General features: G+C 27.2%; 1 protein-coding gene and 2 non-coding genes across 3 annotated transcripts; 2 read left to right on the top strand and 1 right to left on the bottom strand.

Moving 5' to 3' along the window:
• The first annotated feature begins 13 nt into the window (after nt 1-13).
• Nucleotides 14-87, top strand: Trnai-aau (transfer RNA isoleucine (anticodon AAU)). The gene has a single exon. It is a non-coding gene; the product is annotated as a tRNA-Ile (tRNA).
• Nucleotides 88-1,428: 1,341 nt separating this feature from the next.
• On the bottom strand, nt 1,429-1,502 carry Trnai-aau (transfer RNA isoleucine (anticodon AAU)). The gene has a single exon. It is a non-coding gene; the product is annotated as a tRNA-Ile (tRNA).
• A 10,480-nt stretch (nt 1,503-11,982) lies between these two features.
• LOC132929380 (nuclear speckle splicing regulatory protein 1) lies at nt 11,983-14,688 on the top strand. The gene is made up of 4 exons (XM_060994700.1): nt 11,983-12,182; nt 12,733-12,841; nt 13,608-13,760; nt 13,833-14,688. Exons 1-4 carry the CDS (start codon nt 12,163-12,165, stop codon nt 14,610-14,612), a joined length of 1,062 nt encoding a protein of 353 aa, XP_060850683.1. The 5' UTR covers nt 11,983-12,162; the 3' UTR covers nt 14,613-14,688.
• The last annotated feature ends 101 nt before the right edge of the window (nt 14,689-14,789 follow it).

Raw genomic sequence — 14,789 nt, 5'->3', positions numbered from 1 at the left:
CCTACATCATCCGGGCCCATTAGCTCAGTTGGTTAGAGCGTCGTGCTAATAACGCGAAGGTCGTGGGTTCGATCCCCCCATGGGCCATCCATTTTTTTATACACCAATTTATGTTTTAACCATGTTATACTTATATTACATTTTAAATTTACATTTTGTATACTTCACAAAACAAGTATAAATAATATTATGTACCCAATATTATTTTTAAAAGCATTTAATTTATTTTTCATTGTGGCACTCGTCCAAAATGAACAATTTTAATAATATATAAAAGCTCACTTCAGTATAGTGGTATTCGAGTCATATATTATATGTATTTTTAATCTGAATACAATATTACGTCAGATTCACACTTCAATAATAAATATTTCATAAAAAAAAAATCCACATACATGATACAAAAATTTTAGCTTTATTATTATTATTTTTTTATCAATTATCGGTAGTAATACCTTTCTATTACGTTTTAATAACACGTGAAGGAACTAAAATAATATAGATAAGATAATATAAACTACCTATCTGAGTTACTTGTGAATTTATTTATCGGACGAGGCCCTTTTTTATATACCTAATGTAGTAATGTACCTATATTTATAACAAATCAAATCATAGGGTAATTAAGTATAAACAACAATTAAATAGAAAGAAAAATTTTAACTACAAAATGAGGGTCTACATTCGCGTTCGTCATTAACCTTTTCAGTGGGTCGTTAACTAAATAGTTTGTGATAGCACGATGGGCATAAAAATGAGGGGTAAATTGAGTGAAACGTTGAGGTAACCTTACTGTAAAACATATTAGTGAAACAAGATCAGTAAATTCAATGTTGTCGTTTAGGTTACCTCCAAGTAAATCTAACACCAGCAATTCGTCTTCGCTCAGCCAACAAGGAGAGACCAAGCCGATTTGCTACTGGTGAATAGTCATGAGGTGAACGAGAATTTGTAAAACGTAACTATAACAAAACTCATATAAACTTATTCTGGAATCGTTTAGTTTGCCTTGAGTCACAAGCAGTATGAAGATACAAACAATACATCCATACTCAAGAATGGAATGAACAAGGGTATACTAAATATTACCTTAACAGACACCCAGACGACCAGACACGCTTAGATTTAGAAAAATAGACAAGCTAATTATAAAGACTAAAGATTGGTTTGGTTGTAGATGAACTTAAAACCAAAATCTAAAACACTTACAAATTGTTCCAATTATACTTGCAGAATCATCTATGTACGATTTACAAAAGATAAATAAAGCTACTTCAATCGTTAAAAGCGAAATGTTAGCTCAAAAATATAGAAAATAATTATAATACATAATATATATATAATATAATATGACATAAATAATATTATTTGTATAGAAATTCAAATTATTATTAATCATGTTTTAATTGAAATTTAAAAAAAAATTGTTGGCCCATGGGGGGATCGAACCCACGACCTTCGCGTTATTAGCACGACGCTCTAACCAACTGAGCTAATGGGCCCGAGTGGTGGGGTATGGATATTTTATACCAAATAGAACAAAACTATAAAACTGAAAAAATTATCAATAATTATTATTAACTTTAGACTTGTAAGATTAATTAGACGTAAATAAAAAACATAATATTGTTATTATTATTATGTTCCATTGTACTGTAATTTTTAAATATACCTACCTATATCATTATCAGTTACCTATGTATAATAAAAAAGGAAAACATTATTATAAATGTAGGGTAGGTAATCATTTTCACTTTCATTCTATTGTAGGTAGATACATAAATTTTGGGCCGGAATGCTGGATAAAATGAGGCAGAAAACGCACAAAATTTAGTAATAGAGATAATTTACCAGTTATAATACTTAACAAATGCCTTAAATACTCTAAAAAACAAGAAAAAGCCTTAAAAAGTATGATTTAATGCACTCATAACAGAATATTTTTTTTTTAAATGCTCTTAAAATTATTTTTAACATTGAAAAAATTGTTTAATTGCGTAAATTTTTATCCTTAGGTATTTCTTAGGGCTCGTGAGTTCATGCCTAAATAAGTATGCACTTATGACTTACGCACTAAAAGCTGGAAAATTATCCATTGAAATATGCCTTTAAAACTTCAGAAATATATATTTATATGCACTAAAAATCTAAAACTATGTACCGACCTAACCTATACGTAGATTATAAAAGAAGAAATTATTTATTCATATTTGTAAAGGTTATATTTTATTTATTTAAAATGTAATTCCAAAACATATGTCACAATAACGACTGAAATATTGAGAATAAACCACTGTAAAAGTATTAAGAATATAAGAGTGTATTAAGACTATTTCATACCTATAACATGTTTTCCACTAATAATTGCATAATGCGAGCTACACGTAGGTATGCATTCGCAAACGTACGTTTGTCGTTTGTACGCACTTTATCTGCTGTATTCGTTTTATTTTTAATAATATTGTACGTTGAGAAAACTCCTATATATTTTATACTGGGCAAAAATATAAATTATTGTGTTTTAATCAAATTTTAGTAAACATACTCTAAATATATGCTCAATAAAATAGAAAAACTTATAAATATGCCAAATAGTTAAAAAAAAAAACCTCTATATATGCAAAATAAAACTTCACATCCTCAACCACGAAACCTTGAAATGGATTTCCATGTCACCTACCATTGAATTCGACTTAGCAAGATTGATTTGCCATGCAAATGCATGAACTCACGAGCCCTGGTTATTCGTATCATTTTCATCATCTTCTAGTTCTACTATCTTCTTTTTACTCTGAAAATTATTTCCAAAAAATGATAAATGAATATATATTCGTTCTACTTTTACCTTGTATTTCATAATAATACTATATAATTAGGTGCTGCTTAAATTTTATCGAATTTTATCAATTTCTATATAAAAATGACTTAAAACATAAAAAAATGCACTAAAAATACTCTAAAAAAAAATGTAGAAAAATCCAAAATAAAGGTTAAATTTTTTAATTCCTTGATGTATGAAATAAACTTTGTGCTTAGAAAGCAATGTTTTTCGGGAAAAAATGCAATTCGCATTTAAATTCGTTCCCTAATTATAATATATTTTTATTAACACTATATAATATGTAGGTACCTAATTGAACTACTGATATTTATAATTTTCGAAATAATGTTAAAATATAAATTGATATTGTATTTAAAATTATTATAACTAACATTATCTAATAATAATAAGACCAATAAAATGTCAACTTAACCTTATATATCTATGTGATCATATAAAATACAGTATTGGAATTTAATTTATCAGATGTATGTATATTATGTATACTTAAATCGAATATAAGGTATACCTAAACTATATATAATTATATTAAAATATTAAATTAATTAAATACAAAAAAAATTGTATTATACAATAGAATTTAATAGCAATAAATTAAGAAATATCATACCCAAAAAAGAAAAGTTTTTGACTTAATCTATTGTTATCAAAAAATAGATATTGTTATTTATAAAACACATCAAAATTTCATAACGTCAAAATTTGACTTAACTCCTTTTTACCGTGCATCTAAGATGTATATAGTTTTTTATAAATAAATTTATTTTCACGAATTTTAGGAGTGTGTTTGAAACTCTCCCTTATACCATGTATACACCACTAGTAAATTTTATCTAAGAGACAAATAATTGAGTACCTATAGATTTTAAAGCGTACTAAGATTTTATAATTTTGTGCCTACACAAGGAATTCATCACTCAAATTTTCTAATCTCCAGGAAAATTCACATTTTTGAGATATACTGCACAATTTGAGCATCACTTGGTTACTTTTGTAACTACGATTATTTTCATTATAATGAAACATTCATATTTTTAATAAATACTCACTTTTCTTTGTTGTTTGTATACTAATTATATCTTTAATTTTTGTATTAATCTACGTAATTGTTATTATTTAGCTTGCAAAAAGGCAAAAACTAAGAAATTAATGTGACACTTGACAGTTTAAATTGAAAATAAACTACGAAACTAACAAAGTACGAAGAGTTTAATGAATCGAATGTGAAAATTGTGTTATATTAATATTAATGGTAGTTTTTTGTCATACCATCAACTTACATGTTTTCAAGTTTTATTGTTTTATATTTTCTGATTAAATTTAGCCAATATCAAAATAATTTGAATATAATAAATAATTTTTATTAAATTTTTTTTTTATAACAAATAAAAAATAAGGATATGATAAAGAAATAAATACATTTATTTCTACAATTGACTTAAAAAAGTTTACCATGCATATAATGTACCAACATCGGCTACATCTCGCTTTGTATTATGCATGAGTTATACATAGTTAGGTTAGGTTGTGAAACAAATAAATAATTGTTGAGAAATTAAACTCGAGATAAGTCTAATCCTTAAATCCGTTACTTGATGTATTATAATGAAATACATTTATACCTATATTTATATTGAATCTATATGTAATATGTATAAATATTAAATGTTTAATGTATACTGATACAGATAAATATGTCAATACATGCGTATTGCATATTATGCTGTATGTAGGTACTATGTAGTTTATTGAATATACCTAACCTACATTATCATTCATATATTAAAGACGGGAAAAATACATACCCCCGAAAATTGTCTACATTTGGCCTTGAGCGCAATTATGCATTTTCAACACAAATACACAATACTACATCATTTTGGCTGGTACCATTATTGAATAATGGTGCTTGGTACTTAGTAGTATTGGAAATAAAGAAAAATATTTGTACCGTATATCAATGTATTAGGTATATATAGTATAATAAATAACATTACAACGTGAAATTATTTTATTTATAAAACTTATCGCGGGAAAAATGAACAAAACAATTTTCGAGTAAGTATACTTATATATAGGCTATATAGACATAAAACACTAAACACACTGCAGGCCCCAAAAACAACAAATAAATCTGTGTCTGAAAAGGCCGATTTCACTTTTTTCTCGACTTTCGTAAATTAAGTATTTTATTGTTTTTATTTTTAAGCTTTCATGTTATAAAAGTTTTATTTTTCCATATATCAATTGTTGCACTTTTGTGTGCCTTATATTGAATTATGTCCAACGCAAGATAACCAGTACAGGACTTTGGAATATGTTATGCATGTATGCCTGGCCTGTTGCAACTCGATTTTGCTGAAAAATCATATCGGCCATATTATAGTCATATATATATCTAATTTGTTTTTTGGATTGTTTGTTCTGCCAGTATTATAAAAAAATGAGAATTACGCGAAGTCAAGACGCCATAACATATAATGAACAAGAGAGTATGACATATTGTTTATTATGTATAGTGTACGAAGAATCAACCTGACAACACAGTGTAATATTACAATAACTTAATTGTCACTTATTGTCATTAAAACAATTTATATCAGTTAAGTAATATAATGAGAATATAAGCACACATAACATAAAATCAACAAAAGCTATATTATATTTGTGTGAGTTACATTTACGACGCATACGAGTATACGATGCGACATCGCTCACAGCATGACATATAATATCCTACTTTACAATATTTCTAACAAAATAATAAACTATTACATTTTCTGCCGTTACAACACTTACAACTACAAACAATTTTACCAATCAGAACGCGCTACTTCCACTTTACTATTGGTTACCACAACTGTAAGGCTTCCATCTATATAGAAACCGGAAATATATTTGTTTTCACTATTTGTAATAATGACTAATGGTAGGTACTCGCTACCCAGAAGCTGAGAAGCCTTATTTTTGGAACACAAAACAATTTATTGATGTGATTCTGGAGAATAATAACGTTTTCGTCTATCCCAGGGGTCTCCAACCTTTTTTTTATGGCAGAGCAAATCTAAAATACGCTTTGGCATCGTGGGTCAAAATTGTTTTTAAATTGCTTGTAAGAAATGAATAAATTTAAAATAAAGAAATCTTGTATACTATTTTAAAAACATTAACTAGCTTAGTGGTCAGATCGAAAACCTTTGCAGACCATAACCAGCCCGCGAACCGTAGGTTAGAGACCCCCAGAGCGGCCAGAGCCTTGTTGCACTAGTACATCCTGCCGAAGGTACGAATCAAAGTAAAAAGAGCTTAAAAAACGTCGTCGTACCCGCAGTGTTCGCTACTTGTTTCCGTCTTACTTAACGCATAACAAACTTATTTAATTGCAGCACGTTCATAATAATCCAATTAAATTCATTGTTTTAAATAGTAGAATGATTAGATTTACTATAATAAATTTAATTTAAAGAACATTACCTAGGACTCCGAGTAGATGTTTTATATTTCAATTTTATTTTGACGCGAGTTATTTGCATTTCAATATTTCTAAAAAAAATTCGCATCTTAAAATCACAATGACGCTTCAAAATTTAAATATAAAAAATATAAATTAGAATTTAGGTAATGACCTAACCTTCATAAATTTAAAATTTTATAATAAATCAATTTATTTTAATATTAGAATTAATTATTATGAGTTAATAGCGTAGTTAAAAACTAAAATAGAAACCACACAAGACTACCTAGCGTCCACTTAAATACTCTATTATATTTATATCAATTAAAATATAGATATATTATATAGTAAGCATTTGCTATATAATTATTTTTTTAAACATATGTTTATATATTATATATTGAGTAGTATGGTATTTTTAAGTTGATATTCTTTTATATTATACTATAGTTAGTATAGTTATCGTAGAATTTGTTTACTTCTATATTATTATATGTTTTTAATATAATATATAAGAACGTGATAATGATAAGTAACGGAAAAAATAAATATCTAACTAAGATAAAATATTAAGTATAAATAATAATTAAACAAGATAATTTCATTAAATACCACTATAAATAAAGAGTCGAAAATAAAAGTGCTAATAGAGCATATTAAAAACACCCCACAAGTCATGCATGACTATTGTAAAAACATATATATATATAAGTTCTTTTGGCAAGATATTATAAATACTTTGTGTCTGACTACGGTAAGTTTGATATGTAACCATTAACAGATTTATTACGTATATGATGTATACGTAATACGGTATTGATTTCAAATAAAACGCCAAAATTTTAATGGAATTCAATAAATTAAATACTATTTTGAATGAGTAGCCAACTCCTGTTGCTGTATTCCAATTTCATAAAGATTTATATTATGTGAAATGTAAAAAATTTTGCAGTTGAAAGCATATTAAATCGGAAAAAACATTAAGAATGGCGTTCTTCAGTCGTATACGCACTGCGAGCATTGAAAAGTGTAGTCAATTTTTAAAGTAGAAAATGTTTATAATTCAGTTGTTTAAAAAAAAATTTATTTTATTTAAATTTTAACTCAAAATAGAAGGAAGTTATTCAAATCCAATGTCATTTTACTCGTGTGTTTGAGATAGTTCGTATTACGAGATATTTTGTTAAATGTGATTATTTAAACATATATTAACAATAGTATAAATATACAAAAACATAATTATAAGTTATAACATCATTAAAAATTGCTGAAAGATTACTTCGTGGGGTAAAATATATTTTTTCAACGAAATTTTCATTAAAGTTTACTGCATAGTAAATCGTCAGGATATCTATATAATGTGGTTTAAATCTGCGGGGACACAACTCTGACCAATTTCGCGAACCGCATTGATTAAAATGTCGTACTAATATGTATATTAAAATATACGCGAAGGACAAAAGTCGTAAGTTCAATCGATTCCCAGCAATGAGCCGGAAAACATAAACCTATACAATGTTTTCAGAAAAAAAAAAAACAATAAAAAAAATTAACATATTCAATTTGTTCCATCGCTGCTGTAATTGGCTATAAAACACTTGGGGGGGACGTCGGGCAACAGACAATTGGTCTTTTTGTATAACGGTCGTTAAATCAAGGTATATGTACGCGATCTATATCTGGCATATATGCACCACATCCCACGTTACAGCTATATCATCGGTCTTGTATACATACATACTCGTACATACATATATTTTTATCCTCGTTTAGTCCTTTGCCTGCAAATTATGATATTCCCATGGGATAAATTTATACTTTTCCCAATCGTCAGCGATATTTATAGTTAAGAAAAGAACTATATACTGTACTGCTGTAATGAACACGCAATACATAATATTGTGCCTTCTTAATTTTAATTTCTATAATAGTATGATATACTAATAATGGCACAAAAAAAAAAAATCAAACAATACGTTATAATAATATAATAATCTTAAATGTTCTCACGCGAAAGTCGTTTTAAATGTTACGATGCGTACGTAATTTGAATCAAATTTATTCAATATTATGCTATTTATCTTGATTATGTGCTCATTTTACAATAACAACTGGTACATTTTACGTTTAAATATTATCTCAATTTAATATCGAAATTCTGATAAGCTTTCCGGTAGCATTGCGCAAAATAATTGAAAAATTTAATATTATATTAAAATATATATAAATATTACTGTGTTTCTAATTCTGAAATTAAAGTATAATTAATTCAGAGTATAAATTCGTCGCTGAAACTGTGCGGCGAGATCGAAATTACTTTTAGAAACATAAAAATGAATTTTATTATTATTATTTGTTTTTAATATTCCAACGTTTTTATTCGTTTTGCACGTAAACCTTCTAATAACTTCTTTGAGTATTAAATTTGCGCAAAGTCAAACATGTATTGTAGTGTAATATTATAAGCATTTTGAAATAAATGTATTAAATTTGTTTTTACAACGTTGTAAATTTAACTTTTTTTGCATCACTATAGATTTTTTTAATTATATTATGGAGTCTTCCATGTGATTTTGTTGAATATAGCCGTGTATACAATTTGTTTTATTTATACAATCCGTAAGCAGTTGGTAGGTACTTATGCATCGTACAATAAGTAAATTAAATCCTGTACAAAGTAACGTTGAGTGGAAATATTGTTTTTACATCTTGCATAAAACAATTATTAAATTATACAAACTTGATTCATCATAAATCGTTTAGTTCATAACTTACTACACGTAGAAACCAAAAGTGCCAGCAAATAATTTCATTTAATGATGGTTCTGTTTATAGATTCGTTTAATATTATAAACTTAAATTTATCTGTACACATAATAAATTAATAAGTAATGAAAATATGTTTTGGTAATAGGCATTATATTACGTACGTTTCTCCAGCCCCTCACATAACAATTTTCGCAATTTTTTTTTGCCAATATTTAGTACGTGGTACGTCATTTGTTTATATTTGTTTGACTACGCTCAGAAGTTTCCTCGGCTCCCCACGCGGAAAACCGATTTTCCGAGGAGAACCAACATTAAACAAATGCTGAGCGTAGTCAAATAAATACAAGCAAATGACGTACTAAATATAGGAAAAGAAAATTTGCGAAAATTATTATGTGGGGGCTGCAGGGGAAACGTACGTCATTATATATCATACTTATACTATTATAACAATCTTCTTTTTTCGAAAGTTTCAATTATATAGGTACCATAATTATCACAATTCGCAATTTCACCTTCGTATTTTATCTATAGGTATACGTATAAAATGTATAGATCGCTGACACAGTAGATATGTTTCTAAAAAAGGATTCGAAAAGATATAAAACATTCACGAATGAATAGACTTAAGCAGTCATACACTGATATATACATAATACATATGTTAATAAAATTGGACAAAATTGTAACGAATGCTTTTTCATCCTTAGGCGTCATGTGTATATTTTGTAAATGATTTAATGCTTGCATGATGGTTTACGACACCCAGGAGGCGCATATGATCTGCGCAGTTACACGATTGGCTAATATTATACAATAATAAACCTATATCCCTATATACATTATTATACAGACTATAATATACACACCTACGCGTACAATATACAACATAATAATATAATATTGCAATCGGCAATACATTATTGCGTGAGATCGCGACACGTGTGTAAACCTCTGTTACGGTAGAATAAATATAGAAATGACAAGACTGTGCAAATTCTAAGGATACAATATGTATTGATATAAGTTCAAAAATGTATTTCAAGTACTCTCTTGTTAATGGTGATTCAATTCAGTGTATTTAATACACAACGATAAAACGAATATAATATACCTATAAATACCTACATTAGTATGTCTACATTACCTACACATTTTTAACAGTCATATTATATAAAATAATAATATGTGTATAGAATACAGTATACACATTACATATAATGTGTAATATATGTGTAAGAACAAATTTTTAAATTTAAAATTTGTAAAATCTATTAATAATAATTTTTTAATAATAAGCGCAATTGCACAAACGATTTTTATGCGGTTAATAAAATAATGTTAAATAAATTAGTTACATTTTAAAAAGACTAAAAAAACTTAAGATAAGAAGCCATATCCATTCAGTGATATAAACTTAGTGACATGGATTATACCTAACATGTATATTATTTAAAAAAAAAATGTGAACTGCATTAGTGGATGATTTAAATAAAAAACTTGATCCTATACCGCCTATACCATTTAATTAAGACTTCTGCGTCACTGATACTACTTATACAATATATTAATACATTAAAATCTATTAATTAGTGGATCCCGAATGTGTAAGTTCATTTCAAAGTGAGTCCGGTCGAGTGAAAAAAAAATGTTATTGAAAAATATATATAGGTACCTATAGGTACCTACTTATCTATTATGATTATTGTTGATAATTAAAATTAAAATTAAGTAAACCTATATATTGTAAGTCTATTAAATATTAATTACTATTACGTTAATAATAGTAATAATAAATCTTATATGTAACGGACTGTTATATTTATCTGATTATCAACAATAATAATGTGTCCGTCCGGATTTTTTTGTACAACTGCTTTTAAGCATTTTAAAAATTCCGTACATACTCTACGCCGTATTATTTTCCTTGCGGGCTACGGGTCTCAAAAGCTTCGCCGATAACATAATGCGCACGACTTCCTGGGATAGGCTTTTGTTAGTACTACATGTCAATTTTCACTCACGGCTAATATTTTTACCAAGACGAACGAGCTACAAATTGGTTATCAATGAAAATTAGTGCGTACATCTTTTATTCATACACCTTCATACTTCATAGAATTCGCGGAAGTGCACTGCGGCTGAATTTGATCCAAAAGAGGAAACCATTAACTGAAAAGTTTCAGAACAGCTCGTCTATAAAATAATTTCACATATATGTAGGCCGCCATAGCCTCTAGAGAATTAAAATAACCATCGCACATAATAAGATAATTACAGGATAGACTCTATTTTGTTCTGTGATAGACTCAAGAGGAGTTTATGATAAACGATTTACGATACCTTTAGACTTTACTACTTTAGCAATCTTCGCTATCCATAATACATTGTTGACTTTTTTTTTCATTTTCAAATCCGTCTTCTTTTTTTGCGTTTTTATATTCAAATAGGTCTTGTAAAAATAAATATGGACGTTTATGTACATTAAACACTCAAATTTCGTACGGTCTCAAAAATTCGTGTGATCAGTGTGATCCACGACTGAAGATTTAAGACCTGTCTTCACCACGAATTAAGATAATATTATTCCGTCTACATTCTGTTGTCCAATATTACAACCGTGGTTCCATCGGTGTCTGTGTCCGCGAAATATCTCGTATAAATGATGTGCTGCCATCTATGAAGTTGAAACAGTCAATTTTATTTATCAATACGGGTTTATGAATAATTAACGTGGATTTTATTATCCGACTTGTAATTTTTGAATAAATTATAAAACTATTTATTATAATTAATTTTATAACTAATTCATTATTTATTTTAATTCGAATCTGTATTTTGCAACAACGTACATCATTTTTGCTCCAACAGTGATAATAATAACATTGTTATCATATTATATTTATCATAAATCATAATAATATTATCATAAACACCCGTTGTCGGTAATGTTATGTCAACAAGTCAACTAAAAATTTTTTAATTATTACAGTCTTTCAGACAAACAGACAATAGTATTTACTCTCAATAATGAATAAAAACATCAACACAGAGTTCTAAAGTACCTATTCGAATAAGCACCTAATCGTACGCGATCATGGAATCTAGCGGTAAAAAGTGAGCGAGATAACTGTGTTGTTCTCTGTCAACTGAGAATGTTACCGTGTTAAAAATTATGTTTCGCGGTGCAATGCTGTAGACCAGCCATGTCAAACGTAAAGTATCGATTAAACTAAAAACAAAGAATAGAATAAAATAAATGTGTAGACTGCACAAAAAATTTGTCGAGAAAAAAAAACACTTAACAAAACTTGTAACAATATTATCGATTAGAAAGTACCTATACAATAATAATAAACGTATAATGCGTAGACTAAAATATATTATCTCAAAATCATAATATAACAAAATTAAAATTGTATACATATTTTTTTTTATTATTCGCTTGATTTTTCAATAACCTTGGTAGCCACGAAATGCAAAATAAAAAAAGCGGAGTACTGCGCGTTTGACATGTCTGCTATAGACGAATAATAATGTTATGTTATTGTTGACATAATAGGTTCTCAAATTCACATTTAGCCTGTTGACACCTTATCCTGAGGAATAGCTAGACCTTTAAAGAATAAATTTCTTAATAGATAAATTAATATCTTTTTTTTTCTAGATATGGATTGATTGTGCCTAAAAAAGCAACAGAGGTTCCGAGGAGGATTACTAATGTGTTTGGAGATGACAGTGATTCTGACTCAGAAACATCAAAAAAACCCATTCAAGTATTAATCAATATAATACAGTAGAGCGTTGATTATCCGCATTAATTGGGATCGAATACAGTGTGAATAATCAATTTGTGCGGATAATCAAACAACTATTGACAATTTTAAAATAAAGTTAAAAACTAATTTACTAGATATAATACCAAGTATAATATTCATTTATAATATAAAAAATATAATAAAAATATATATAATGTATTTATTTAAAATAATAATCAACTTTTTTTTGCACTTCACTACATTTGAGTGAGCTATAATAGATAATAAAATAATCTCGCATTTCATAATATTTACACGATAAAGGAACATAACGAATGACAAAACTAATTAAAATGAAACTAAAAATAAATTTGTACGCAAAAATTTTGTAGTGCAGATAATTGACAGACCGGATAATTGACGCTCCACTGTATCAGTTTGTATAATTATTTATAAACAAAATATAATTATATAATTATAACGTTCAAATATTTCAGTTGTGTTTCTTTTTGATTCATTTAAATCCTTCAAAATTGTATTTAATAACTTAATATAAAAGTCTACAGCCACTTATTTCCTGTAATAATTACGATTATATATTAGTATGTGTATTATATCATATTTAAAAATTAAAAAAAATGTCTTTAATTTGATATTATTTAAATAATATGTAATGTATGTATATACATTTTTCTCGTTTATTTAAATTGAAATATGTTGTTTTCATAAATCTTTTTTTATTTAAAACGTATTATAAGAATTTAATTAATTTCATACATTTCAGACTTATAATCAAACTAAAGCTCAACAAAGAAGTGCACAATTATCTATTGACAAGGCACTCAAAGAAGATGCAACAGTATTTCAGTATGATGAAGTTTATGATGACATGGAAAAAAAAAAAGAACATCACATTGAGAAAAAGAAAGATGTTAAGGTACATACAATATTAAATTATAAGTATTTTTTTAAACTTGTACCCACTTATAGTGTTATTACTACATTTTAGCCGCGATACATACAAAAATTATTAGTCCAAGCTGAGAAACGCAAGATTGAATACGAACGTAGAAATGAAAGGTTAATTCAAAAAGAAAGAGAAGCCGAAGGAGACCAATTTAAAGACAAAGAAGCATTTGTCACTGCTTCGTACAAAGCAAAACTAGAAGAGTTAAAAAAACTGGATGAAGAAGACCTTAAGTTTTCTATGATTGAAGACATTAATGATGTTACAAAACAGAAAGACATGGGTAGTTTTTACAGGCATTTATTTAAAGAAGAATTGTGCAAGAATGAAAATGATAAAATTGACGAAATGAAAAAACCCACTAAGAAGTCTGATGCAAGTCGTCAATATAGAAAACGTGCTTCTTCAAACACTTCCGAAGACGATAATAATGCTAATGATGATAGAGATACTGACATATCGGATTCTGATTCGTCTGTGGATTCAAAGCGTAGAAAAATTGAAAATCATGACGATAAAAAATCTCCAGATGAAATTGTCGATAAACCTGAAGAAAAATTAAAAGAGTCAACTGTAGAAACAACAAAAGTTGATGTAAAGGATACATCATCAAATGAAGAACCAAAATCAGAATCAAAAGAAGAAACTAAAGAGATACTTAAAGACAAAAAAGTCGAAAAAAATGAAAGTAAACCAAAAGAAATTAAACCCAAAATAAATATTTGGTTAAAGAGGACCGTTGGTAATATTTTTGAAGAAGCACGTCAAAGATATTTTCAAAGACAAATGAAACAAACTAATTTACAATATGTTAGATCTTAGGAGTAATATTATTTTTATTTCACTAAGAATATGCATAAAATAAATATATAATACAAATACATTTCTTATTCAAAAATATTATTGTATTTTATTTATATATGTTTTTTTTTTATCATAAAATAATTTAACACAAAAATAAATAATTCTAAACATTTAAATAAAAAATTTTTGTTAAAA

The sequence above is a fragment of the Rhopalosiphum padi genome, chromosome 4 (assembly GCF_020882245.1).
Source record: "Rhopalosiphum padi isolate XX-2018 chromosome 4, ASM2088224v1, whole genome shotgun sequence".
In the NCBI taxonomy this organism is placed as follows: domain Eukaryota; kingdom Metazoa; phylum Arthropoda; class Insecta; order Hemiptera; family Aphididae; genus Rhopalosiphum; species Rhopalosiphum padi.
The sequence above is the reverse complement of the archived record's forward strand: the minus strand, read 5'-3'. Positions and strand labels throughout refer to the sequence as shown.